Source organism: Talpa occidentalis, unplaced genomic scaffold (genome assembly GCF_014898055.3).
Source record: "Talpa occidentalis isolate TD23 unplaced genomic scaffold, MPIMG_talOcc4v2.1 talOcc4.7, whole genome shotgun sequence".
NCBI classification, from domain to species: Eukaryota; Metazoa; Chordata; class Mammalia; order Eulipotyphla; family Talpidae; genus Talpa; species Talpa occidentalis.
The window spans coordinates 93,749,924-93,775,074 of record NW_023605083.1 but is presented as its reverse complement, the minus strand read 5'-3'; the positions used below and the strand labels follow the sequence as shown (position 1 = coordinate 93,775,074).

Here is a 25,151-nt window from a genome sequence, read left to right as displayed (position 1 = left end):
TAACACATATAGGTAGATATGACCTATATAAATCAAAGCACATTGGGTACTAAAGCATTTTAAGAGTGTGAAGGAGGGCCTCCCCGGTGGCGCAGCGGTTGAGCGCTGGGTTGTGAAGCTGCCTGCAGCCTCTGTAGCGCTGGTTCGATCCCTGGCCGCCGAGGGTCCCACATGGCGCGCAGACCTCTCCTGTCCCTCCTGCTGCTCCCCTCAGCAGTGTAATTCGTCAGTCTCCCTGCTCTGCTCCCCGCTCTGGCTCTGGTGAATTGTCTCACCCTCCTGTGCTTCTGACTGTACCCAGTGCTTGTATAAATAAATAAAAATCTTAACTAAAAAGTGTGAAGGACAAGAAAACTATGGCTGTAGTAAAACCTGCTTAAACCACAATCATACTAGGGGCTACTTTCAGAGGAGGGAGATGCAATCTGGGCAAATTCTTTATCATTCCCCAACTAGTAACAGAGAAAATTTCAACTGGCACAGTGACTACAAGCCAGGGCCTGCTTTGCAGATATTGTATTGCAGATATTTCCAGCCCCTTATTATGAAAGCTTAACTCTGACCCCAAAGGTAGTTCAAAAAGTCACCTGTCAAACTAAAACTAAAATGCAGTGTATCTGAATAATGCCCAGAGAGAAGCAGAAATGATTCAGTAAGAGCAGAACCCCAGGAAACCTCCAGAAGGGCTATTGACAGACATCAGTGAAGAGCAGTTTCATAAAGGATGAGACAAGGCAAGGTCACTTCTAAGAAAAAACTGTAAAATGTTCAATGTCCCACGTTTATTAGAAAACATGAAAGGCCTTATTCAAAAAATATGAACTTCTCTTAAAGAAGTGGGAATATGTAATTGAACTGGGTATGTAATTGAACTGCATTTTATGGTCAGTTACAGAACAAGTTGGAATGAAAATAGGAGAAAAAGAGAGGGGGAGGGGGTGAGACGTGGGGGAGTGGGGAAGAAGTAGAGGAAACTGGAGGGAAAGAGACCCAGAGGGAACAGGAGAAGCAAATGAGGGTGAGGAAAAGGAATCCTAAAGCCACATAACCTGTGAGGACTTAGAAGTGAACGAGCCTTGCTTCCTTGCTTTAAGCAGACCAGAGAAGTGAGGTTGTTTCACCAGATTCAAGGTGGATGACTAAGATTTTTTATTTCAAAGCATAGGAAAGGTACAACAGTTTGGGGAGAGGTTAACAGGAGGGATGAGAGAGACAGAAAGACACTTGTATGACACGCACATGCACACGTACACACACACAAGGGCAGGCAGTGAGTTCTAAGGCAGGAATAAATCCAATTCAAGGGTTTCTCTATCCCTGCCCCTACTACACAAAGCAGAAGTTTGGAGACCACCGCCCAGTGCTTTCCAACTCAACTATGCATAGAAATCACCCGAAGATCTTGTGAAATACAAAGATAGCCTGTATTCTGTAATGTGGAGTCGGTCTGAGAGTCTGCATTTCTAACCGACTCTTGGGTGGGGCTGATGCAAAGACCGCTCTTTCTCTAGGAAGGCTTAGGACAGCAGTTCAGAGTGTAGTGCCTGGACCAGTCGCATCCATGGCACCGAGAAACTTGCTAGAAATACACTCTTAGTACTCCAACCTACTGAATCAGAAACGATTGTGTTTGGCACAGCAATCTGTGTTTTAACAAGCCCTGGGGGTAATTCTGGTACATGTTCAAGGTCAGAACTATTGCGTCATGCGTGCCCCCCATCACCTTGCTACCTGTCATTAGCTAAACAAGCCGAGCGTGGCAAGTATTTATGTTCAAGCCATTTGCTTTTCACTGAACTGTATGACATTTCTACTAGGCATTATTAACATGCCAATAATTCTTTTCAGGCTTCCTTAAGATCTGGGGATGACACTGAGGGTCCAAACAGGAAGTTCTTCCTAAGGACACCTTTACTGGGTTCACCTTGGCTTTGTCTGATTTGTCAGACTTCCACATGTGGGACTAAACTGAGAGAGATTCCCAAAATCAAAGCTCAAAGATGAATAGACTTTTTCTCAGAGTAAAATATGTTCATTCCCACTTGCCTATTCTAACCCCTCTAGATCCTTCTGGACCAAGGTAAATCCCAGGTGTCTTTGAATCTGGCCCCCTGTCTGAAAGGACCTAACAGGGTGAGGTCCCAGTTTCAGGAGTCATAGGCTCCAAACCCAGCAGCCCCCCTCTTTTCCCAGAATCCTGCAGCCATGAGTTCTGATGCAGAGATGGCCATTTTTGGAGAAGCAGCTCCCTACCTGCGGAAACCAGAAAAAGAGAGAATTGAAGATCAGAATCGCCCTTTCGATTCTAAGAAAGCCTGCTTTGCAGTGGATGATAAGGAAATGTATGTGAAAGGTATGATCCAGAGCAGGGAAAATGACAAAGTCACAGTCAAGACCCTGGATGATCGGGTAAGTGTTGATCTCAGGCATCCTTGTTTCCCTTTGGAGTGGAATATTGGAAATTACATGGTGGCCCTTAGAAATCTAAAAATGGAACAAAATTTACATTCATACATTTATCTATTTTGTAGTAAATGGCAGGTGGTAACTGCCTTAAAAATACCTTCACTCCTTCCCTAAGAACTTGGACTTCAAGAATTTTGTGAAGTTTGCTTTGGAGAAAGGGTGAGGGTAAGAAGGTTCCCTCTTAAAGGGAGAAATTGAGGCTGATTGATTGCTCCTGGGTGGGCCAACTTTCTGGGCTGCCAAGTGACCTGCAGAGGGAGCTCCAGAGCCATTGTCAGTTCAATGACAGAGAATAAAACACACGGTCATTTCAATACCTACTGGACAGCCACCACAGCTAGGTATATCACTTTGCAAATATAAGCACATCTCAGCACCTGTGTCCCAAAGTTTGTCATTTCATATAGGAATTAAGATGTGCATGGCAGGTGGAATTTCAGAAAATCAGCTATAAGGCAGATCTTTCTTTTATTATTATTTTTTAAACTCTCTTTTGAACTATTATTGCATTACAATGTTATATAAGGTCAGGAGTATGTGTATATGTAAATATACACTTTATACATGCTTGTGTATATATATATACATTTATATATATATTAGAATTATTTTACTTTTTATCAATGTAACATTGCACTATAACATGGGTTTGAGGTGTGCACCATTCTTAATCAACATATCTATATTACTACTATTGTTATCATTATTACTGAAATTAACTCTGATTTCAGTTTCTGTTCACTGGTCTAGAAATCAAAATTCTTCAGTCATTCTTGGGGTTATATTTTCAGAACATTACATGGAACACTTGGGTCCCGCTGCCACCCTGAGGGATCTGCTAAAAAACAAGTGCCAGTCCCTGAGGCTTCAGATTACATATATTTCCCATCTTGTCATCCTGGGTGTCTGTCTAGTGCAGGGTAGTGGGGTAAAAAGGTCTCCTTTCCCCAAGAAATTTGGTCTCTGTCAATAAATTTCTTTCCTTTTATCATTTAAATAAAACCCTCAAAGCTCTTCTAAGGACTGAATTTGGAAAACAAAGGCCAGAAAACCTTACAGGCTCTTTCTCTTTTCTGCCCTATTTTCTCCCTCTCCAAAGTAATTGAATGCAAAATCCTCTTTATGCTTGGAGGGGAAGTAGGGGATCCAGAGAGAGGGAAATTCAATAAAATTCTCAAAATACTGTTCAGCCATGGCTTCTATTGCAAGTCCAAATATTTTAAGATTCAGAACAGAAGTAGAAGGAATTATGGATGGCTTGAAAAGACAGGGGAGAAAGGAAGCAAGTCATGGAGGAGCTGGTGCTTCAAGAGCTTGGGCATTATTTCAACGAAGATATTCCGAAGGACCACATGTGCAAAGGGACTGAAGTGGAGATGCCCAGGATATATTGGAGTTCTTTCAAACACCCAACATTTTGTCTCATTGCAACATTCACAGCAAATGGGGTAAAAAAGGCAAGCTGCCATCCTGAGTCCCACCTGGCCTGAGCATTGAGGGGCTCTAGAGCTCCGCACATCTGTAACATACTCCTGACACACAGGATGTCAAGCTGACTCAGGGCATCAACCAGAATTGGTTAGGCATTTTGACCAGAATTAGGTTAATTAAGTCAGTTATTTGTGATCACATCTGGGTAAAGAACTGAGTCATAAAGTTGCCCATGCTGGCAGAGTAATTGTACCCCAGTATCTCACTACTGCCACTACACCAGTAGGATGGGGGATGGATCAGCGCATACCACTTATGACACATTTTCCCTCTCAATACCAGACACTCAGTCTGAACAGTGACCAAGTCTTCCCCATGAACCCTCCCAAATTTGACAAGATCGAGGACATGGCCATGATGACCCACCTGCACGAGCCTGCTGTGCTGTACAATCTCAAAGAGCGCTATGCAGCCTGGATGATCTACGTGAGTGCAATTCATTTCTATTTTTATTTTATCTCTGGGTAAATACAAGACCGACAGGTTGCATTTTCTGATTTTTCTCAGACCTACTCAGGCCTCTTCTGTGTCACTGTCAACCCCTACAAGTGGCTGCCAGTGTACAACCCTGAGGTGGTGGCTGCCTACAGAGGCAAGAAGCGTCAGGAGGCCCCGCCCCACATCTTCTCCATCTCTGACAATGCCTATCAGTTCATGCTGACTGGTGAGTCATTTCTTTAATCCATATTTCAGTCAATTAGCTAAGTCCTCTGACTGGATTTGTTTATAATTAATTACTCAAATTCTCCCAGGCCTTGATTATCCGAATAGTGCAAAGATCAAAATGAATGTGAGATATTCCGATGGCTTCATGATGGAAAATCAGGGGGTTTGTAAATGCAATGTTTCCATTTCTATTCATGGTGCATACACCAGTGCTCAGGACTAAATCACCAGTGCTCAATCATGAAGCCTCGCTTCACATGCTGACTTGGAGGGATGTGGAACACAAGGAGACACTCTCCCCCTACCCACCTTCAAAAACACACCCAACATGGAAACACTTGAAAGGGAGACTCTGTTAGTAGCCACTGAGGAATGCAAAATTGAAGAAATGCACATAATAATGTCCCTTCACCTGTCTTTTTCCCCAAACCCATGCTCTTCTTTCTCCTCCCTAATTCCCAGAATGGGATAGGAAATAGAAATGTGGGACTGCTATCACACCATCATACTTAGTATCACTTCTGTCTTTTCAACTTTCACCTGACTTGGTGCAGATACAAGAAGTAGAAGCAGGCATCTGAGACCTGAAGACATTTAAAAGACATCTAGTGTGATGTTGCCCAAGCTTCAGTCATTTCTGTCTCGCATTCATAGCCCTGGTCATTTCTGCATACTTAATAATTTCCTTTAAACTGACTGATGTTGCATCAGTTTTAAAAGGAAGGTTAATATCACCATGTGTTTTAGGTTTGGGGGGCTGCCATAGAAAAGCATCACAAACTAGGTGGCTTGACCAACAGAAATTTATTATCCCACAGTTCTGGAGACCAGAAATCCAAGTTCATGCTGTTGGCTTAGTTGACTCCTCCCAAGGACTGTGAGGCAGAATCTTGTCCATGTCTCTTTTCTCTGAGCTTCTGGTGCTTTGATAGCAATCTTGGTCTTTCCTTGACTTGTTCTCCACCTTCATCTTCACATGGTGCTATGAAGGTGGTTGCATCTTCTCCAAATTTCCCCTTTTCATGAAGATTTCAGTTATTTTGGATTTGGTGCCACTTACTCCAGTAAGAGCTTGTCTTTACTAGTTACATCTGCCAGGATCCCATTTCCAAAATAAGCTTACATTGAAGTACTGGGGGCTAGGACTTCAACATATAAATTTGTTGAGAGGAGAGAGGGACGTAACTCAACCCATAACACTGTTATAAATGGAAGATCATTGTTATTTCCACAAGGGGAAGGTAATGGGAGAAGAAAAAGGCAATGACACATATCAGTGTCCACATATCCTAATGGGAAGCACTGCCTTCTCACAAACACTGAGTCTGAGGCTTGCTTTCTTCATTACAAGGAGAAATTAGGAAGAACTAGTGAAGTTTAAAGATGGTAAACATGAATAATTTTCACAATGTCTACCTTCAAAGCTGCCTGTGTTATCATCTTCCATTTGGGAAATCTGTACAAATTATCTCAGGAAGATTAGATATGTCCAAATCATCAGCAGTTGATGTCAAAGCCAGAACTAGGACTAATGTATTTGAGCTACCAATTCTCACTGATTTTTATTTTCTGTTAATCATTTTGTTTTGCTTCCCTTTGTACTTCTAGATCGAGACAACCAGTCTATCCTCATCACGTGAGTAGTCCATGTTTGCACCATGATGACTTAGAAGTCAGATCCATCCCTTGCACTCTCCTTTACCTCATTACTTTTAAATTGACAGTGGAGAATCCGGGGCTGGGAAGACGGTGAACACCAAGCGTGTCATCCAGTATTTTGCAACAATTGCAGTTACTGGGGACAAAAAGAAAGAGCAACAACCTGGCAAAATGCAGGTGAGTAGCTCCTTACACCCAGAGGCTTGCTAGTATAAGCCTACCTTAAATACTAGGTGGATACCAAATGTACCCAGGGCTCTGTGTTTAGCAGAGATACACAGCTCAAGGCCTTGCCCCATAGGTGTTTACAGAACTTCTACTGAGTGGACTTACGTTCTAGCCCTGATTCCAACAGAAAAAGCCAACTAACCAAATCCTCCTGTGGAGAAGGAATGGTTTAGGCCAGTGGACTTCAAACTGGAATGCATCTTATGGTCACCAGAAGGGCTTATTAACTACTGATTGCTGGTTCCCATACCTAGCTCACACCCAAAATCCTGATATTTTGCATTTCTAACATGTTCCCAATATTCACATTGCTGGTCCAGGGATCACACTTTGAGAACCACTGAATTATATAGTAGTTTCCAAACTATTCTGGAGTCCAAGAAGAAGTCATGATAGAGAATGAGGGGAAAAGTCTTTTTTCTATAAGTAGACTCCTGAGAAAAAATTCTGATGAAATGTTTTTTGCTTCTTAAAAAAATGTTTGATAACCATTGATTCTACCACTTAATCTCTTGGGTCACTTTCATTGTTCATGTTCTATTTCTATTCCTGAACCCAAAGGTGGGCCACCATGCATACAGTCAGAGAGGCATATATTCTAAGGATCCATGATTTATAATGAAACATTATTAGAAAGAAAGGGGTGGTCTAGAAATAATTGAGATGGAAGGGCCTGGAATCTGGCATGAGTGGAAGTCACTTTGATATTCTATAGTATGGTCTTTTCTAGGATAGGAATTGTTGAAGTCTCCTCAGGGTGGAAGTGGACCTGTGGGTACCTCTGCATGTCTGCACTGGCCACTAGTTAGGGCTGGTTACCATCTATCCTTGGAACCTGCCCAGAACACCCACACTTTCAAGTCACCAAGTTTCTTCAAAAGTGGTTTCTAGGGTCAAAATAAGGGGGGTGGGAATTGCATGGGGAATATAACCAAAATGAAAATGCATACATTATGCGAAAATGAAAAATGATGTAAGAATTATATAAAATAAAATATTAAAAATAAATAAACAAAAAAGCAGTTCCCTCAGAAAAGGTTTCACTCTTTTCCCATTGTTTATTATTAGGGAACCCTGGAAGATCAGATCATCCAGGCCAACCCCCTGCTAGAGGCCTTTGGAAATGCCAAGACCGTGAGGAATGACAACTCCTCAAGATTTGTAAGGCCCTGTCAAATTCTCAACTAATCCCCAAAACCAAACCTATTCCTCAAATGCTGGATATGAAAAAATGCCACATAAACTGGTATACCTGACCTTCCTTTACAACCCCAATATTCAGGTCAATTTACTCCGCTGAGATATTCTGATACACTTTGAAAAACATGTTGGTTTGTTCCCTGGCAGAGGGAGGATTTAACTATCAGAGTGATTCACATCCCACAAGTAAAGAACAATTGATTTATGCCAAAATTGGTTGCTCTAGGTGGAAGCAGTTTGAAATGCAGAAGTCCATCAAGCAACGTCCATTGCTTATTAGCCACAGAAACATTTGTGAATTAAATTAGCAGATTTGACTTGCTCCAAAGAAGGAGGCATTGGAGTGGGAAAATCCAGTGAAAGGAAAAGAGTTCAAAAATTCAGAATAAGTTGATTTGGAATATATTGAAAGCTATGTTCCATCCTTCAGTAAGTACTAAAGATTAGCTCAACCAAAGTGGCATTTATTTCCACAGTGGCAAAAAAAAAAAAAAAAAAAAAAAAAAAACCAGAATCATCCAACCCTCTACTTAATTTCACTAGCCAGTGGATAAACACCCAGAGGTGAAGCCCTCATGTGTGTGTGCCTGTGGTTGCAAACATCCATCAGAACTCACAATTCTCAGTAGTTGGATAATCACAAGCTTGCATTTTATGGTCACCTCTCCAAGATAAAATGGTTATTGATGAGGAAGGAGAGAGGCATGTAAGACAGTGGCTCTGACCATGACCTTTTATTGGCCTTGGTCCTCTGTGCATTGCCCTTGTGCACATCTGTCTTCCTAGGTACACAGTTAAACTCTCCCTTGAAGGGGTTCTGAATGCATGTCACACAGAGATGTGTCACACACATTCGGACCATGTTAGCTACTGTGTCCACCAGGCGTCAGCCTAGCGTGGAAGACAATGCCTATAGGCCCTCCCTATTTACTCTCATTTATTGAGTTCAAAGCCCTCTCCTCTTGGTCTTGACCTACAAGTCAGAGTTAGTCTGCTTATTCTGCCCACCTTCCACCCTCTTAAACATTTACAGGTTAAAGGTGACTTCTATCATCTTCCATTAACATCTAAAAATCCTGAACAACCAATGCTTATAATTCACACATAGTTCTACTGACCCTTTACTAACTCTTCTTAGGCTTCCTTCAGAATGAGAATATAATTCACTGACTGCATCCCAGACTTGGGGTGAACAAGCAAAACAATGTTTTGCCCATAAATTTGTTCACAGTGTGGTAGAGATTAAGTAAGCAGATAGTGTAAGAAGGGAGTGGGCACACACACACACACAGTTTCACCTCTTTCTTTCTGAAATTGGGGGTGGAAGGAGGCAACACAGACCACGAATAAGTCTTTTGGGAGCTAGGGACCTGTCTGAACCTAGGGCTAGTTTTGCCTGTAGTAAGCAGTAAGGGAAATTGTGGCTAGAAATCTCAGAAGTAATAACTGGGAGCAAAAAAAAAGTCAGACAGAGACAGCTCAATCAGGTTACCAATTCAAAGGATTTGCAGAGAGTTTGAGATTCCTGGTAAAAGAGAGCAGGGCAAAGTCCAGAAAGTCAAGAACAAGGCTGTCCCAGCATCTCCTGAGCTGTAGTAACAGGGCCCAGGACACTGGCCAGAGCTACCTGAGTCTTGGTCAACCCAGCTTGGGGATTCCAGATGCCAGACAAACAGGGAGGAGAGAAGTTCTCCCACTTCTGGTACCACTTCCTCCCTGACCCTCCACTTCCCATCATCCACGGTAGCACCTAATAGAGATCAGGCACATAGAAATAAAATAATGGAACTAAAACAACTGTGGTGTTTGTCAACCTGCCATTGAACAGGGGAAGTTCATTCGGATTCATTTTGGAGCCACGGGAAAGCTCGCATCTGCAGACATCGAAACCTGTGAGTCCAAACATTCCCTGGAACCTTAGCATTTGACCACAGAGGCATCTCCTGCAAACCTGAAATCATGTCATTTCTTATTACCTTAGATCTTTTGGAAAAATCCAGAGTGACATTTCAGTTATCCAGTGAGAGAAGTTACCATATTTTTTACCAAATCATGTCAAACAAGAAGCCAGAATTAATTGGTAAGTTCTTAGGAGAATGGTTTCATATTCCCAGTCAGTCATATTGGGGGGGGGGGAAATATTAATAATAGAGTACGTGAGGGTGAAGACTAACAGGATCTTCATGCTTCACAGACCTGCTTCTGATTTCAACCAATCCCTTTGACTTCCCCTTTGTGAGCCAAGGAGAGGTCACGGTGGCCAGCATTGATGACAGCGAAGAACTTTTGGCGACAGATGTAAGCATTTTGTTTGTTTAAGCACAGAATTATTGTGGATTTTCATGTTGAGGCACCTTAGTGATCTAATGAGAAAACTGGATCTAGGGAAGTTGAATGACTAGATCCAGGAGCTCAGTGAGCTCCTACAGATTGCAGCCTCCCACTGAGCACCAACTCAGAATGGGAAATTCAAAAAGTTGTTCTAGAAATTCAAAAACTTGTTCACCCCAAGTCTGGGATGCAGTCAGTGAATTATATTCTCATTCTGAAGGAAGCGAAATGGGAATTCAAAAAGTTGTTCAAAGCAGATCTTCAGTTCCATTCTCTAGCATTTTAGAGTAAATTCATGTGTGAGGTTTTAAAAGATTTTGTTAGAAATTTTCATGTTACAAAACCATCTAGAGGATTCTGTAAGAAAAGCTAGAACATACAGAAAAGTATAAAGCAGGCAAGACCAACCCCACTCTGTGGCAGCCACTCCATTCCTCCCTACCTGCTATCTCAGATGCACATGACATACCCAGCTCCTCAGCAGGCCTTCCAGGCCTCTGGCCTTCAGCTTTGAGGAGTATATTCAGGTTTAAAAATAACTATAATAACAACTACTAATGTATTGGGCTCTTATAAGTGATAGGAACTGAGACAAATGACCTGGATTATTTCATTTAGGTCTCAAAAAAAAAAAAAAAACCTCTAGGATAGGTACCTCTATTGCCCCCCAAAAACAAAGAAACTGAGTCTTAGAATAAATACACAGTTTGCCTGGAGATACAAAGTCTATTAATGACAGGGAGAGTGTTTGAGCCCAGGTCTGCCCAAACCCAGAGCTTGCATTTTTAACTAAAACACACCAACTCTGAGCAATTCATCACCATCCCTCCTGGCTTCACCCTCACAGAAGCTACTTGAACTGATGGAAAGGATCTTGGCCAATATTCTAGGGACATTGCCCCACACCCAGCTCAATTGCCTTCATTTAGTGACATTCCCAGGTGACACTCTTTGCTTAAGGCAAGTGGAAAATGTTCTCAAGCAAATAAAGGTCAGGTAAGTCTAGCCATTACATATTTTTAACCAAGTTTCCCCAGACTTAGCCAAGTGATGAGTATAGGAAGGGCTAAAGACTGATGCAAGCCCTCCAGTGCCAAGAAAGTCCTCCAGAGTAATTCTAAAAGTTGCCAAAGGTGTCTCAGCTCCTCACCCATAATAGTACCTCCTGCTGCTGCCCCTCCCTCCTATACAACTTCTCATAGGTCGTGGCTTATGGCCCAGGAAAAGGGGGGGGTGCCTCATCCCCAAAGGACTGCATTTTCCAAGAGGCAAAATAGGCATCGTGTTTTCTCCGGGTTCCCTCCAGTTTAGTGAAAGTCTTTCTCTTTTAAGCTATAGCACCCCTCCCTGGAGCATAATCTGGGGTGGGACACACATCTAAGGTGGCCATCAAGGTCTCAGATTCCCTCCACCCCTCAGTCAGCTTGGCATGGACTGTCCCTCACCCAAAAGGGGACCCCAAGAGTGCCTCACTTTTCAGTACCATCTACTGACCCAGTAGGTCAGTGTCACCAGACAAGAGCAGAAAATACCATCAGTGGACATTGTTTGGGCTCAGACCACAAACCCCACTGCATAATCAATATGTGTACCCCAAAGAAGGAATTTCTAGTTGAAACATTGTGATGGAAGATGAGCAAAGTAGTTCTAAAATCAAGTCATCCCTTGCCGGCTTTGGAGTGACCTAGCCCTTGGGTCCACTGCCAGTTTCAACACATTCTGCCTGCATGGATTGTGGGGGGAGATTATTTATCCTTTTAGAACCTCATTTCTTCTAGAAATTTGAAAACATCTGCATGCCTGTAGAGTTCTTATGGGGATTTTTTTTCCCCCACTACCATTCCTTATGTCTCCTTTGATCCTTTCTTTCTCTATTAATCTTAGAAATCTTATTTCATTTATTAATTACTAAGTTTTTAAAAGTATTTTACTTTGTGGAATCATCTGTGTAAAATTCCAGTATTTATCTTTGCATTTTGACTTGTTTTACAACACATAATTCCATCAACCTCCTTTCATTTTGCTCTAAATGGCAACATTTTGTCTTTCCTTATGCCTGAATAGTATTCCATTGTGTGGCTATACCACATTTTCTTGATCTTCTATCAATGGGTATTTAGGTTGCTTCCATGTCCCACCTCATATAAACAATGCTGCAAAAAACTTGTAAAGCACATAGATTTTTGAATTGATGGTTTCACATTTTTAGTTAGATGCTCAAGAGTGGGATTGCTGGATCATATAGTATTTCCATTTTTTTTTAAGGTAAGTCCAAATTACCTTAAAGGTAATTTGGTAAGGTAAGGTAAGAGTAAGTCCAAATTCCTCTTTCTCCACATTCTCTCATCTCATGAGAATTTCATGAAATAGCACACAGGTGGTGCCCAAAGCACATACCGAGGTCTTCAAAAGTTAGCTCCTTTTTCATTCTAACAATGATGGAGTAGCCTTTGATTATCTTCCCTTCCAATTATAATATTCTATGGTGTATGTTGCCTTGATTCTGAACAACACCAGAATTCCTAGATTACAATTACAACTCTCAACCTGTTGGTCTGGTCTATTTCTTGGACTCTACCCATGAGACCTCCTTCTCCCAGTGTCCCATGGTGGATCCCAGTGCCCTTATCTAGAAAACAGCTCCCGCATCTACAAACAGTGGTAAAGGATTATAATCAATTATTGGAAGAAGAAAACAGATTGTTCACATTTTCTTCCCAAATTTCTACCCACAAAATCATGTTAAAGAAGTGATTGTGATCCTAATTTACCATACCCTACCAGTCAGCTACTTATTCAGGCAAATACTGTCTCATGTACTATACAAAAGGGTGAGGTCTTTGCCAAAAATAAGCTGCATTTGGATTCCTGAGTCCTATTGTGATGGCTGTTCTTTTTTTTTTTTAATTGCCAGAATGCCATTGACATCCTGGGCTTCAGCTCAGATGAGAAAGTTGGAATCTACAAGCTGACAGGGGCCGTGATGCACTACGGGAACATGAAGTTCAAGCAGAAGCAGCGTGAGGAGCAGGCAGAGCCAGATGGCACCGAAGGTGACTAGAAAGGGGAAGGGTTTGACCTCCACCTGTGTTCATATGTAGGCTGGGCCAAATGAGATGAACCTGTGCTCTCAGGAGTGCTATCCCATCACATTCACAGGCTCCACCCACATGCTAGTGGAGCAGGTTATACAAGGAATGTACATCTGGGGGGCAAATTCTGGGGCCATCTTGGAGTCCTGCTTTCCCTGTGGTGCATGCTAAGTGACAGAAGAGAACTCCAAGTGTTCCAAGCAAGACATACTTCTGAGTGGGATGGACTTGGACTTTGAAGGATGTGTAGGATTCTGAAAGGGTATGGAGAAGGGTAGTCCAGCTAGAAGAAATATAATGAGCAAAAGGGCAGAGGAAGGAATGTGATGGCTGAGGAGCAGAGAGTGGTCCACTTTGGCTAGAGTAGAGGGTCTGCTTAGTAGATCTGTAAGAGAGGAGAATTATGAAGTGATTTCTCTACATTCCTTTGGAAAGGTCTTTGGTGCCAGAAATAAATGGTTTAGAATATATATGGTAGGCACCAGAAATCACTCATGTACCAAGTAGCAAGGGGAGGATGTATGACAACCTGGGATTAACCGATGAACAGTCAAACTCACCAAGAGTGTGGAATAGTCAGTGTTGATTATATGGCGATATATCACAGCTGGGTCTCAAGCCCTTTCCCAGCTCTGATTAAGAGCAGATAGAGCCTAGGAAAGGCGGAAGGAGAAATTTCAAAGGGGACCAATATAAGTTACCACTGAGAGTGCTCATTATACATCAGGCATGCTTCAGAAAACCAATAACCTAGGTATTGTCGCTGTCCCCCAGTATACAAATGCAGAACTGAGGTAGAAAGAAGCAAACTCATGAATGATAAAAACAAATAGTGGACATCCACACAGCAGACAATTTGACAACAGGAAAACACTTTTAAAAACTAGTGACATCAACAAACATGCTGAGGACTCTGAGGTTAAGTGGGGGGGGGAGGAAAAGAGAAAGAGAGATGCAAGGAATGATGGTGGGAAAAATACATTTAAATTATAAAGGTCTACTATATGACAATCACTTAAGAGGTTTTTTTTTTAAAGATTTATTTATTTATTTATTTATACAAGCACTGGGTACAGTCAGAAGCGCGGGAGGTTGAGAGAATTCACCAGAGCCAGAGTGGGGAGCAGAACAGGCAGACTGATGAAATACACTGCTGAGGGGAGCAGCGGGCGGCAGGAGAGGTCTGCGCGCCATGTGGGACCCTCCTCCGGTGGCCGGGGAGCAGCAGGGGATCGAACCGGCGCTGCAGAGGCTGCAGGCAGCTTTGCAACCCAGCGCTCAACCGCTGTGCCACCGGGGAGGCCCCTCACTTAAGAGTTTTTTATCTTATTTGACTAGCCCTAATATAAACACATTAAAGTGTTATCACCTTTTCTTTTAAAAGATACAATTCATACAAAAAAGAAGCAGCAGCAGCAAAACCAAAGTTTAACCCAGACAATTTGATTCTAGAAACCAGGCTTTTTGCCACTATTCCACAACTCTTGGGAACAATAGCAATGTCAGCTATTTTGAAGATGAACTGAGCAGGACTTAGTGCCTGTCTGAACAAAGGCATGTCAGGGGTGAGAAAGAAGGTGGTATCACCCCCAGCTTTCAAAGCTAAGTGACTAGATGTATAATGGCACCTTTTACCTAAAGGGACAGAGCAGGAAGAGGATAGTGTGAGCGAGGAGAAAAGCTTGCATTTGGCCTCTTATTAAGACTTACCAAACGCTGCCCCGGATTTTTTTTTTTTTAATTTTTTTTAATAGAGGCGTGTTTTATTTATTTATTTATTTGTTTGTTTGTTTGTTTTGTTTATACATACACTGGGTACAGTCAGAAGCATGGGAGGGTGAGAGAATTCACCAGAGACAGAGCAGGGAGCAGAGCAGGCAGAAGGACCGAAATACACTGCTGAGGGGAGCAGCGGGCGGCAGGAGAGGTCTGCGCGCCATGTGGGACCCTCCTCTGGTGGCCGGGGAGCAGCAGGGGATCGAACCGGCGCTGCATAGGCCGCGGGCAGATTCACAACCCAGCGCTCAACCGCTGCGCCACCGGGGAGGCCCTGCCCCGGATTTTTCTTAACCCGACCTCCCTCCCCATCCAGCAAGGAGGTGATGTTCCCAACTGAGGAGGAGTTATAGCCAAGAAGAGCATTTCTCTGCTTGCTCAGTGAGCTGATGAAATACATTCAGGTAGCCAGGTCAACCCCAGAGTCAACTGAACTCCCAATGAACTACATGAAGTTGCCACTATTTGGCTGCTTTTGACCATCCAGGCACTTAAAGGCTGGGTCAAGATTTTATGCTTAAATTAAGTAGGTACTCAACATGTTAATTCTCCAAATGTTGCCTTCTTATATACCATTTTATTGTATTATTAGCCTCTGATATCATTCTGCAATTATATGTTTTTTGATGCTCTGAAAATCAGTAGGACACAAAGACCTTTTATTAAAGATTGCATATTAAAAGGTAAATTGAAAGTTCTTATAAACCTGGAACTCTAGACTATAGGATTGAGGTTTCATTCAACAATTCCACACTTGGTATATGAAAAACCGTAACACATTCAAAAGAATTATAGGAAACATTTCATATTGGATACTTTAGCACCTGCTGTTTTTGTGTGATGTCATTTCTCCTCCTCCTTTAGTGGCTGACAAAGCTGGATACCTGATGGGTCTGAATTCTGCAGAAATGCTGAAAGGCCTGTGCTGTCCAAGGGTGAAGGTTGGGAATGAATATGTCACTAAAGGGCAAAATGTCCAGCAGGTAATGAAGACACTCCGAATCTAGTTGAGTGATATATTTTGCTATTTTAGCCATCATCTTAAAATGTCAGAAAAACTAACGACATTGGCTTCAGCACTAAGGGAGAATCTATGCTCGTGTAACTCAAAGACTGCAAATCAAGGTGTGTCCATTGTGTACCATGTGGGTCTGGAGCCAGGATCTGAAGAGCATTCTGGAATCAGGCAGTTGCTCTCCTCCTCCTTCTTTGGGGCTGAGTGGGCTGTTGTCTCTCTCCTCTGTTTTGTCCTCAGTAAGCAAATAAACTTTCTCAACCTCTCATGCCAATGCCACCCCAGAGATCCCAAGTTTACATCTCTGTGGTTCCAGCCTCTTCCTGACACTGAGGCCAGTGTCTTTGATTCCAATTCTAAGTTCTCAGGAGAGATACTCCACTTAACCCAAAGAGGGTCAAATGTCCACCTCTTGTACAATGAAGTGTGATCGGGGCTAGTGTCATGTTTCATAATCACAGTTGTTAGAAAACTATCTTTGTAAAAGGAGTAGTTCAGAGATAGGAAATCATGAGCTGGGCAAATGCTCCAGAAATACTTAATACTAGATCAGACAATATGAAGTTGCTGATCTCCAGACATTTTTTACCATCATTCTGTCAACTTCAGATGTCTCAACTTGATACAACTGCTAAGACACTAATTAGAGGGGTGAATGGGTAATTCTTCAAGGTGACCAACTCAGTGGGTGCTCTGGCCAAAGCCATCTATGAGAAGATGTTCCTGTGGATGGTCACCCGCATCAACCAGCAGCTGGACACCAAGCAGCCCAGGCAGTACTTCATCGGGGTCTTGGACATCGCTGGTTTTGAGATCTTTGATGTGAGTGGTTTGGGAAAATGACAGCTTTGTGTCTACTTTTCCAAATACCCAAGGGATTTTTCAAACTCACTCAACCCCTTTGGTATTTGAAACACTCAGTTCAACAGCCTGGAGCAGCTGTGCATCAACTTCACCAATGAGAAGCTGCAACAGTTTTTCAACCACCACATGTTCGTGCTGGAACAAGAGGAGTACAAGAAGGAAGGCATTGAGTGGGAGTTCATCGACTTCGGGATGGACCTGGCTGCCTGCATTGAGCTCATCGAGAAGGTAGAGAAATGCTGCTCCCCAGGCATAGCTCCTCCTTGGTTAGGAGCATCACCTCCATGCTCTAACTCTTCCCTGCTAATACATCTGTTCCCCCAACCCCAACTCTCTAGGTTGCAAGTGTCCAGATAGCAGAATTCCCTTGTGATAAAGTATTTGTAAGCACCCAGATTGTGATAAGACACCTTAAAGGGGTGCCTGGGTGGTTAATATCCAAGGGCTCATTTATCACCAAGACAGTGAACAGGTGTCCAGGGGGGATGGTGTTATTTCCATACCTCTAATTTGTCCAAAGACCAGAGAAAGAAGGATCATCATGTAATGGGGTGCTAGGATGAATATTACTATGAAAACAGCAGATGATGTTAACTTTTTAAAAAGGAATTACCATAACCTTTGAACACCAGTCATGTTGAAATAAGTATATAAGGTCGTTATGCATAATTTCATACCATGTTCTTTTGTTCAACAAATATTCATTAAACACATACTATATGTCTAGCACTGTACTGTCATCAGAACAATGAGACCAAGAGCCTCATAGTATTTATGTCCTCGTGGTCCTAGTAACAGCAATAGCTCTGCTGTTTCTGGTTCCTGCAAGCAATGGAGTCTTTTTGGAAGTTTCTATTAAGTGCTAAGACTTCATCTGTTTTCCTACTTCTAGCCTATGGGCATCTTCTCCATCTTGGAAGAGGAGTGCATGTTCCCCAAGGCCACAGACACCTCCTTCAAGAACAAGCTGTATGACCAGCACCTGGGCAAGTCCAACAACTTCCAGAAGCCCAAGCCTGCCAAAGGCAAGGCCGAGGCCCACTTCTCGCTGGTGCACTACGCCGGCACCGTGGACTACAACATTGCAGGCTGGCTTGACAAGAACAAGGACCCCCTGAATGAGACCGTGGTGGGGCTGTACCAGAAGTCTTCACTGAAGCTGCTGTCCTTCCTTTTTTCCAACTATGCTGGTGCAGAAGCAGGTGAGATTCTGTCTCTCTCTTCAAACCAAACTTTGTGTAATTACTCATAATCCAAAGCTGCTCATAAAGAGCCAATAGTCAAACATGAACTGCAGGTTGAGCTTGACTTACTTTATCTCTTCTCTCCAGTTTTTCTTCCTCCTATTCTTCACTTCCTTGGGAGATTCAGTTCTATGCAGGAAAACAGGGTCTTTCAGTAGAAGAGGCAGCCAGAACCGCATTCTTTAAGTTTTTTAATGGAGGTATAATTTATTTACCATAAAATTCACCCTTTAAATAATTCAGTAGTTTTTAGTATATTTACAGGATTGCGCAAGCATCTCCACTATTTACTGCAAGAACACTTTTCCATTGACCCTGTATCCCACTAGCAGTCACTTCCCAGTACCTCCTTCACTGGCCCCTGGCAACTATTCATCTGCTGTCTCTATAGATTTGCTTATTCTAGACATTCCATATAAATACAATCATCCACCCTATGGTCTTTTGTGTCTGACTTCCTTCAGTTAGCATAATATTTTCAAGGTTTGACCATGCAGTGTCCTGAAAAAGTACTTCCACGTATTTTTTCTGGTTGAGTAATATTCCATTGTGTGTATAACACATTTTGTCAGTCTATTCATCAGTGGATGGACATTTGGGTTGTCACTTTTTGGTTCTTGTAAATAATGTTATTATGAACATATATTCATAGTATGTGGACAGACATATGTTCTCAAGTCTCTTGGATATATACCTAAGACTAAAATTGCTGAGTCTAATGGTTACTCTATCTTTAACTTTTTGAGGAACTTCCAGACTGTTCCCCAAAACAGCTGCATCATCTGCTAAGGTTGCATGTGTGTGTATGTATGTATGTATGTGTGCATGTAAGTAAATACAATTGTCAAATAGGATTTTAAAATTATGGACTCTCTTAAATATATAAATTTAACAAAGTAGTGCTTTAATTTGAAAATATATGCACTCATTCATTCTATTGGAGATCATTTTAAAAATCAATGTCTAGTGTACTCTGGGCAGTAGAATATCAAAAACGCATTTCAGTTTAAACTTGAATAAGCATCATCTTTGAATCTAATCAGGACATGTCTGTAACTGTATTGCATAATCTCCCTTAGTGAGGACACGAAGAGATCAAATATAAGGCATGGGTGTGGATCTGAGAAAGTGAATTTCCTACCGCTCCTGTTACTCAAATACTTGTTCAGATTACAATCTGGGGACAAAGAAGTTGGAGGGGGTGGTGGCAGTGGGGTGGAGAATGAGACAAGATGTTTCCTTCAAGACTGAACCTTGATTATATACCAGAAATTGAGCCACTCAGATATAGTAGACTCAATATCACTGATTCCAAATTAAATTGTTTTTTTCTTTTAAGTAAATAGAAAAAAAAAATGACTTGTAGAATATTTGAGAGAAATATCAGCTGCATTACTTCCAGTTGCTTCCTCATTACAAAATAAACAGGGATTCAAGAATAAAAGGAGGTAAAGGCAGGACAGAAACTGCAGTCATTAAGAGGGATGTTTCAATCTTGCCAGCTGTTAAACTGGGCTTCATTTCTGATTTCTAAAGGGAAAGATTCTCCTTCGATACTGAGAGTCTAAGTCATAGTCTCAGTTAAATGTCGCCCACATATGTCCCCACCCCACATGTTATTCCATCAGCAATAAAAGTATGTTCCCAAACTTGAGTAGTATAGAGACATGTTTAAAAGAACACAAAACAAAACAAACAAAAAATCTCCAGCCCTCTTATGTCAAAAGAATCGCAGAACTCCCGTTTTAGGGCAGGGAGGAGGTGTTTTAGGAGGCCCACCACTGAGAAAGGGAATGCTGGTGCACTGCTGGTGGGAATGGAAACTTGCACAGTGACTGTGGAAAACACTACAGCGGTTCCTCATAAAATTAAAAATAGAACTATCACATGACCTAGCAATTCTGTTTCTAGGAATATAGCCACAGGAAGTGAAAACACTGTGTCAAACAGATATCTGCAGCCCCATGTTCACAGAACATTACTGATAATAGCCGAGACATGGAAACAAACTGAGTGTCCCTCAACAGATGAATGAACCAAGAAAATGTATCTGTAGACAGGGAGACAAAGAGATAGCTAATAGATGAGTGAGTGAGTATTATTCAGTCATAAAAAAGGAAATCCTGTCATTTGTAATAACATGGACGAAACTTGAAGCCATTATGCTTAAATGAAGTTAGTGAGAGAGAGAAAACAAATGTTGCATCATCTCACTTATAAATGGAATCTAAAAAAAAAAAAAAAGCTCACATCATAAAGAACAGATTGGTGGTTGCCAGAGATGGGGAAATGGGTGAAGAGGTACAATTTTCAATTATAAAATAAATAAGTTCTGGAATGTAATATACAACCTGGTAAGTAAATTAGTAATGCCTTATCATATATTTGAAAGTTGCGAAGAGAATAGATCTTAAAAGGTGTCATCACAAGAAAAAAAAAAGTTGTAACTCTAGGGGATGGTAGCTATTAACTAGACTTATTGGGATCATTTCACTATACATACCTATATCAATCAAATCAATATATGGTGCATCTCAAATTTACACAACATTAGGTGTCAATTCTATCTCAATAAAACTGGGGCAAGAGGGGGAGCCCCCATTTGTCCTCAGGTGCAACTGACAGCCCCCTGTGTCTCCAGGTGACTCTGGTGGAAGCAAGAAGGGCGGGAAGAAGAAGGGCTCCTCCTTCCAGACGGTATCAGCTGTGTTCAGGGTTCGTGTTTTGGCCTTTTCAACTTTTGGTTGATTTTCTGCCTAGTGAACAGGCATTTGCTAAAGTAAATGTGCTTGTTCTGTTTGTACCTCAGGAAAATTTAAACAAATTGATGACCAACTTAAAGAGCACTCACCCTCATTTTGTTCGATGTCTGATTCCCAATGAAACCAAGACTCCTGGTGAGTAGGAATCCATCGGAACAGCACTCCTTGAAACATATGTACAATTGTGTGTGTGTTGTGTGTGCGTGTGTGTGTGTGCATGCATGCAAATGAACATACGTTTCCCTGAGGAAAGGGTTATAGTCTTTATCACTTTTCAAAGTACTCTATGAAATAGTGTTGCCAGATTTAGCAAATAAAAATACCAGATGCCCAGTTAAATTTGAATTCCAGATAAACAATAAAAATTTATTAGTATGAGTATTGTAACATTTGGGACACACTGAAAAAGTCTTCATTATTTACCTAAAATTTAAATTTAATGCAGCTTCCTATTTTTTATATGACATCCCTACCATGAAATCCTATCCAGAACATCCATAGCACATATTTATTACTTTCATAAGGTTCTTTAAGAGCTCTGTGACTTCTTTCCCCTGTCAAACACCTCTAGATTTTGTACCCACCTTAGGCACTTCAAAATAAAAGTAACATCAATGACAACTATTCCCTGAGCCTCCTATAGGATGCAGTAATTTTGTTATAATATCTCCATTGCTTATAACTGTTCTCTGCCAGATCAGTATAATTATCTCCTTCTTATAGATGAGAAAACTGAGGATCAGATACACGTAATGTTAATTTATGCAAATATGTTGTGTACATATTTGCATGGATCAACCATGCATGATGCATATCTATACAGATACAGAACACTGTGTAGTTCAGTAGAGATTTAATGGTCCCCCAAACCCAGGTTCACAAATATTCTTAGAGTATAGCTATATTTCAGGCTCATTTGTCACAGAGAAGAAGAAACAGTCATATAGCTCTGTGGTTACCAGGTAACTCACCCTCAAGGTGTTCTCCTCCAGCGCTGCACTTGCAGTCTGTGATTGAACATTCTGCCTCTGTTCAATCTGGGGTGCTCCCCTTATCTCTCAGAACAGGAGCTCAACAGTCAACATATGGCTACCCTGTATGCCATCCCTCCGCCCCTACCTCCTTCTCTCTTTTCTCCCACAAGAGATAGAACTGATAGATTTTACATCCCCATCCTGGAGTAGAAACAGGGAGGTATCTCAAGCTACCTAAAGGGAAGACCAAAACCCATTGCATACTCACGCAGCCCTCTCCGGAACCTAGTTACAGGGTGAAAGGCCATGAGTAGAGTTGAATTCTCATGGTTTTGGGGTGCTAGTGTCTCTAAGAGGTTGGGATCATTTCTACAGTGAGACTGTACGCAGGTTCTAATCACCCTCGGCCCCTTATCTTAAAGGTTGTTCCAAAAACCTTTTCTCTCAGAGTTTGGGTATGTTGGAGCATTTCTTTGTAGCTAAACCATTGAAAACCACAACAAAACAACAACAAAACAATGCAAAAGTCACTGACCAGCCCCAGGGCATTCTCTCCCAGGTGTGATGGACCACTACTTGGTCATGCACCAGCTGCGCTGTAACGGGGTTCTCGAGGGCATCCGGATTTGCAGGAAAGGATTCCCCAGCCGCATCCTCTATGCAGACTTCAAGCAGCGGTAGGTCAGCTTGTCTTGGCATCTGTCCCCTTTTGAGGGCTCGTTCTATATTCCCCAGAGGCACTCCACGAGCTCAGCGTCTGGCGAGCTCACAAGCCTTCCATGCTTTCCATGAGTTTTGTCTTTTGCTGGGATAGGGAGGATGATCCTCTGCCCACAGGGAGTGTGTCCATCCCAAAGTGGTTCCAAGGTCAGACCCCAGGTGGCTGTCACCTGGCTGGACTCTGGACAGGAGGACATGATGGACATTTGAGGTCAGGTGACCTTTCATTGCAGGGACTGTCCTGCATGTTGTATGACTAACAGCACCTCTAGTCTCTTCCAAAAGTTTCATTAGCAAACCATATCCTCTCAAGCTGTGACAAACAAAAATATCTCTAGACATTGTCCAGTGTCCTGTGGGGGTACAAGTTGCTCTCAGTTGAGACCTGCTGCTCTAGATCAACTTTCTCCTCCCAATTGTCATCTGGGTCCATAGTCCAGACCTTGTCCAGAATGGCGAGGAGGGGAATGCTCCAGATGGAAGAGGACCATTCGCCTGCAGGTCATAGCTGATGTCAAGGTTCTTTGAAATCAAATTAAAATCCATTTCCTCCAGGGCCTCCCCTGGTGGGGCAGCGGTTGAGCGCTGGGCTGTGAGGCTGCTCTCAGCCTCTGCAGCTCTGGTTCATTCCCCGGCTGCCAGCGAGGGTACCACACACACAAAAAAAAGTCCATTTCCTCCAAAAGCAAAATTCTGACCATGCACTTAGCTGGGCTTCCTTTTATTACTTTTCCTTCCCCACTGCCATAGCCCACTTTCCTGGGACCAATCCCCTAGAATCCCCCCTCTGCCAGGCTAGCTGTACAAATATTCTATTTCCTTTTAAGACTGGATCAGGAAAAGGTTCTAGAAGGTCTGGTCTCAGGTGTGGGAACTCTTGGAGGGGGGCTGAATCCATTCCTGTATCTTCAGAAAACAGCATAGGTGGAGTGCCCTCCTCTCTGATTGCTCAGAGCAGGCTGGAAACTGAGCCACCTCACTCCCTCCTTAGGTACCGGATTCTCAATGCCAGTGCCATCCCAGAAGGACAGTTCATTGATAGCAAAAATGCCTCTGAGAAGCTTTTGAACTCCATTGATGTGGACCGAGAGCAGTTCAGATTTGGCCACACCAAGGTGAGAGCAGGTGGGGTTGGGACACTTCCCCATCCCACAGACAAGAGGACATAGATAGAATTCCAGGGACAGTGAGGAGACTCAGGAGAACAATCATAAGCAGTAAAAAGTCTGCCATTAATTACGTATATACAATAGCCCTCTATCCACATTTCACTCGGTCCTCCCAATGGCCTTCAGTGACAAGGGCAGAACTCACCTTATGGGGTTATTGGGAGGACAGGGGAGATGGAGGATGCCAGAGGATCAGAAGCTGGCTGCAGGTCTCAGAAATAGTGAGCAGCAAAGACTGCCCTCCATCCTCATCTGGCTCCAAACTGTTTCCAGAAAGGGCCAGGTTGGGGTGGGGAATATCCCCTCCAGGACAGATCCTGCTGCCCCCAAGGTTGTCCTGTTTCCTGAGGACATTGCAGGACTGAGGATGCTCTTCTGGGTGGGTGTAGTGGGCCTAAGGTGGGACCAGCCTCATTACTATGCAGAGAGAAGAGAAGTAGGCGAGGATGTCTGAATCGCTGCTACTCTGGCCACGGGCGCACTCCACTGTTACTTTCTGAGCTCTTCTTTGCCTCCTACATGTGAGCTCTGTCAGAATCAGTCCACAGAGGTGGATGGAACAATATCTTGGAAGAGGAGGGGCCACTGCCCACACCAGGGTCTCCTGGTAGCAACCAATCGAGTTCTTCTCGTCATCTGAGGCAGAGCAAGCCCAGGAAAGACATTCAAATTGGGATAAAGCAGCAGAGGGTTTTGTGTGTTTTCAAAGGCATGGAGAAGGGAGCTCATGATCTAAAGATCTTCTCCCTAGATGAGAGAAGCAGGGTCTTATGTGGGAGTTTACTGAGGAGGGGGAGAGGTTTAAGGCTCTGCTGTCAGCAGAATCTCAGAGAAATAGGCAGGTTTCCCAGGAATTGCATTGACGACCCTGTCTCTTCCAAAATTGGCCTTGACGGACTCCATCAAGGCTCTGGTGGGCAAACTTGTGTGGTAGTGAGATTGTGGCTTACCTTAATTCTACCTCAGCCTTGGTCTCAGCTGGTCTTCATCTGGTTTTTTTCTACATAAAGACAAACAGGGCAGGGACAAAAAAAAAAAAAAAAATCTGAGACTGAACGGGAACCAGAGCAAGACTAAACAGAGGAAGGACAAGGAACTTATGGTTACTGGGTCAGTGACACTCTGCAAATGCAGCCCTGAGGACCGGATGTTGTGGTTCCTGCTCAGACCTCTGAAGGTGGAGGGTGTGAATTGGGCAGAAACAGGGTCCCTTGCGGGCCCTGGGCTAAATGCCTGCTGAGGACAAAACAGGACTCATCTCTCCTGCAATACAGGTGTTTTTCAAAGCTGGACTTCTGGGACTTTTGGAGGAAATGAGGGACGAGAAGCTGGTGACCCTGATGACACGCACGCAGGCCGTGTGCCGCGGGTACCTGATGCGGATAGAGTTTAAGAAGATGAAGGAGAGGAGGTAAGGCACAGCCTCACCTCCATGGTACCTGCCTCTAGCCAACATTTACCAAGCAGTGATTCTGAGCTGGAGACTCTGCTTGG

General features: G+C 42.9%; 1 protein-coding gene across 1 annotated transcript in view; it reads left to right on the top strand.

Annotated features, from left to right (window-relative positions):
- Window positions 1-2,205: 2,205 nt before the first annotated feature.
- The window catches only part of MYH13 (myosin heavy chain 13), a 47,536-nt gene continuing 24,590 nt past the window's right edge, over window positions 2,206-25,151 (top strand). The window contains exons 1-19 of the mRNA XM_037493237.1: window positions 2,206-2,409; window positions 4,240-4,383; window positions 4,465-4,621; window positions 6,232-6,259; window positions 6,348-6,459; window positions 7,579-7,671; window positions 9,539-9,602; window positions 9,692-9,790; window positions 9,905-10,008; window positions 12,956-13,094; window positions 15,774-15,892; window positions 16,597-16,746; window positions 16,846-17,016; window positions 17,681-17,990; window positions 20,674-20,747; window positions 20,842-20,929; window positions 22,328-22,445; window positions 23,480-23,603; window positions 24,932-25,068. Of these exons, the coding sequence (XP_037349134.1) occupies window positions 2,206-2,409; window positions 4,240-4,383; window positions 4,465-4,621; window positions 6,232-6,259; window positions 6,348-6,459; window positions 7,579-7,671; window positions 9,539-9,602; window positions 9,692-9,790; window positions 9,905-10,008; window positions 12,956-13,094; window positions 15,774-15,892; window positions 16,597-16,746; window positions 16,846-17,016; window positions 17,681-17,990; window positions 20,674-20,747; window positions 20,842-20,929; window positions 22,328-22,445; window positions 23,480-23,603; window positions 24,932-25,068 (2,435 nt within the window). The remainder of the gene's footprint in view (window positions 2,410-4,239; window positions 4,384-4,464; window positions 4,622-6,231; window positions 6,260-6,347; window positions 6,460-7,578; window positions 7,672-9,538; window positions 9,603-9,691; window positions 9,791-9,904; window positions 10,009-12,955; window positions 13,095-15,773; window positions 15,893-16,596; window positions 16,747-16,845; window positions 17,017-17,680; window positions 17,991-20,673; window positions 20,748-20,841; window positions 20,930-22,327; window positions 22,446-23,479; window positions 23,604-24,931; window positions 25,069-25,151) is intronic.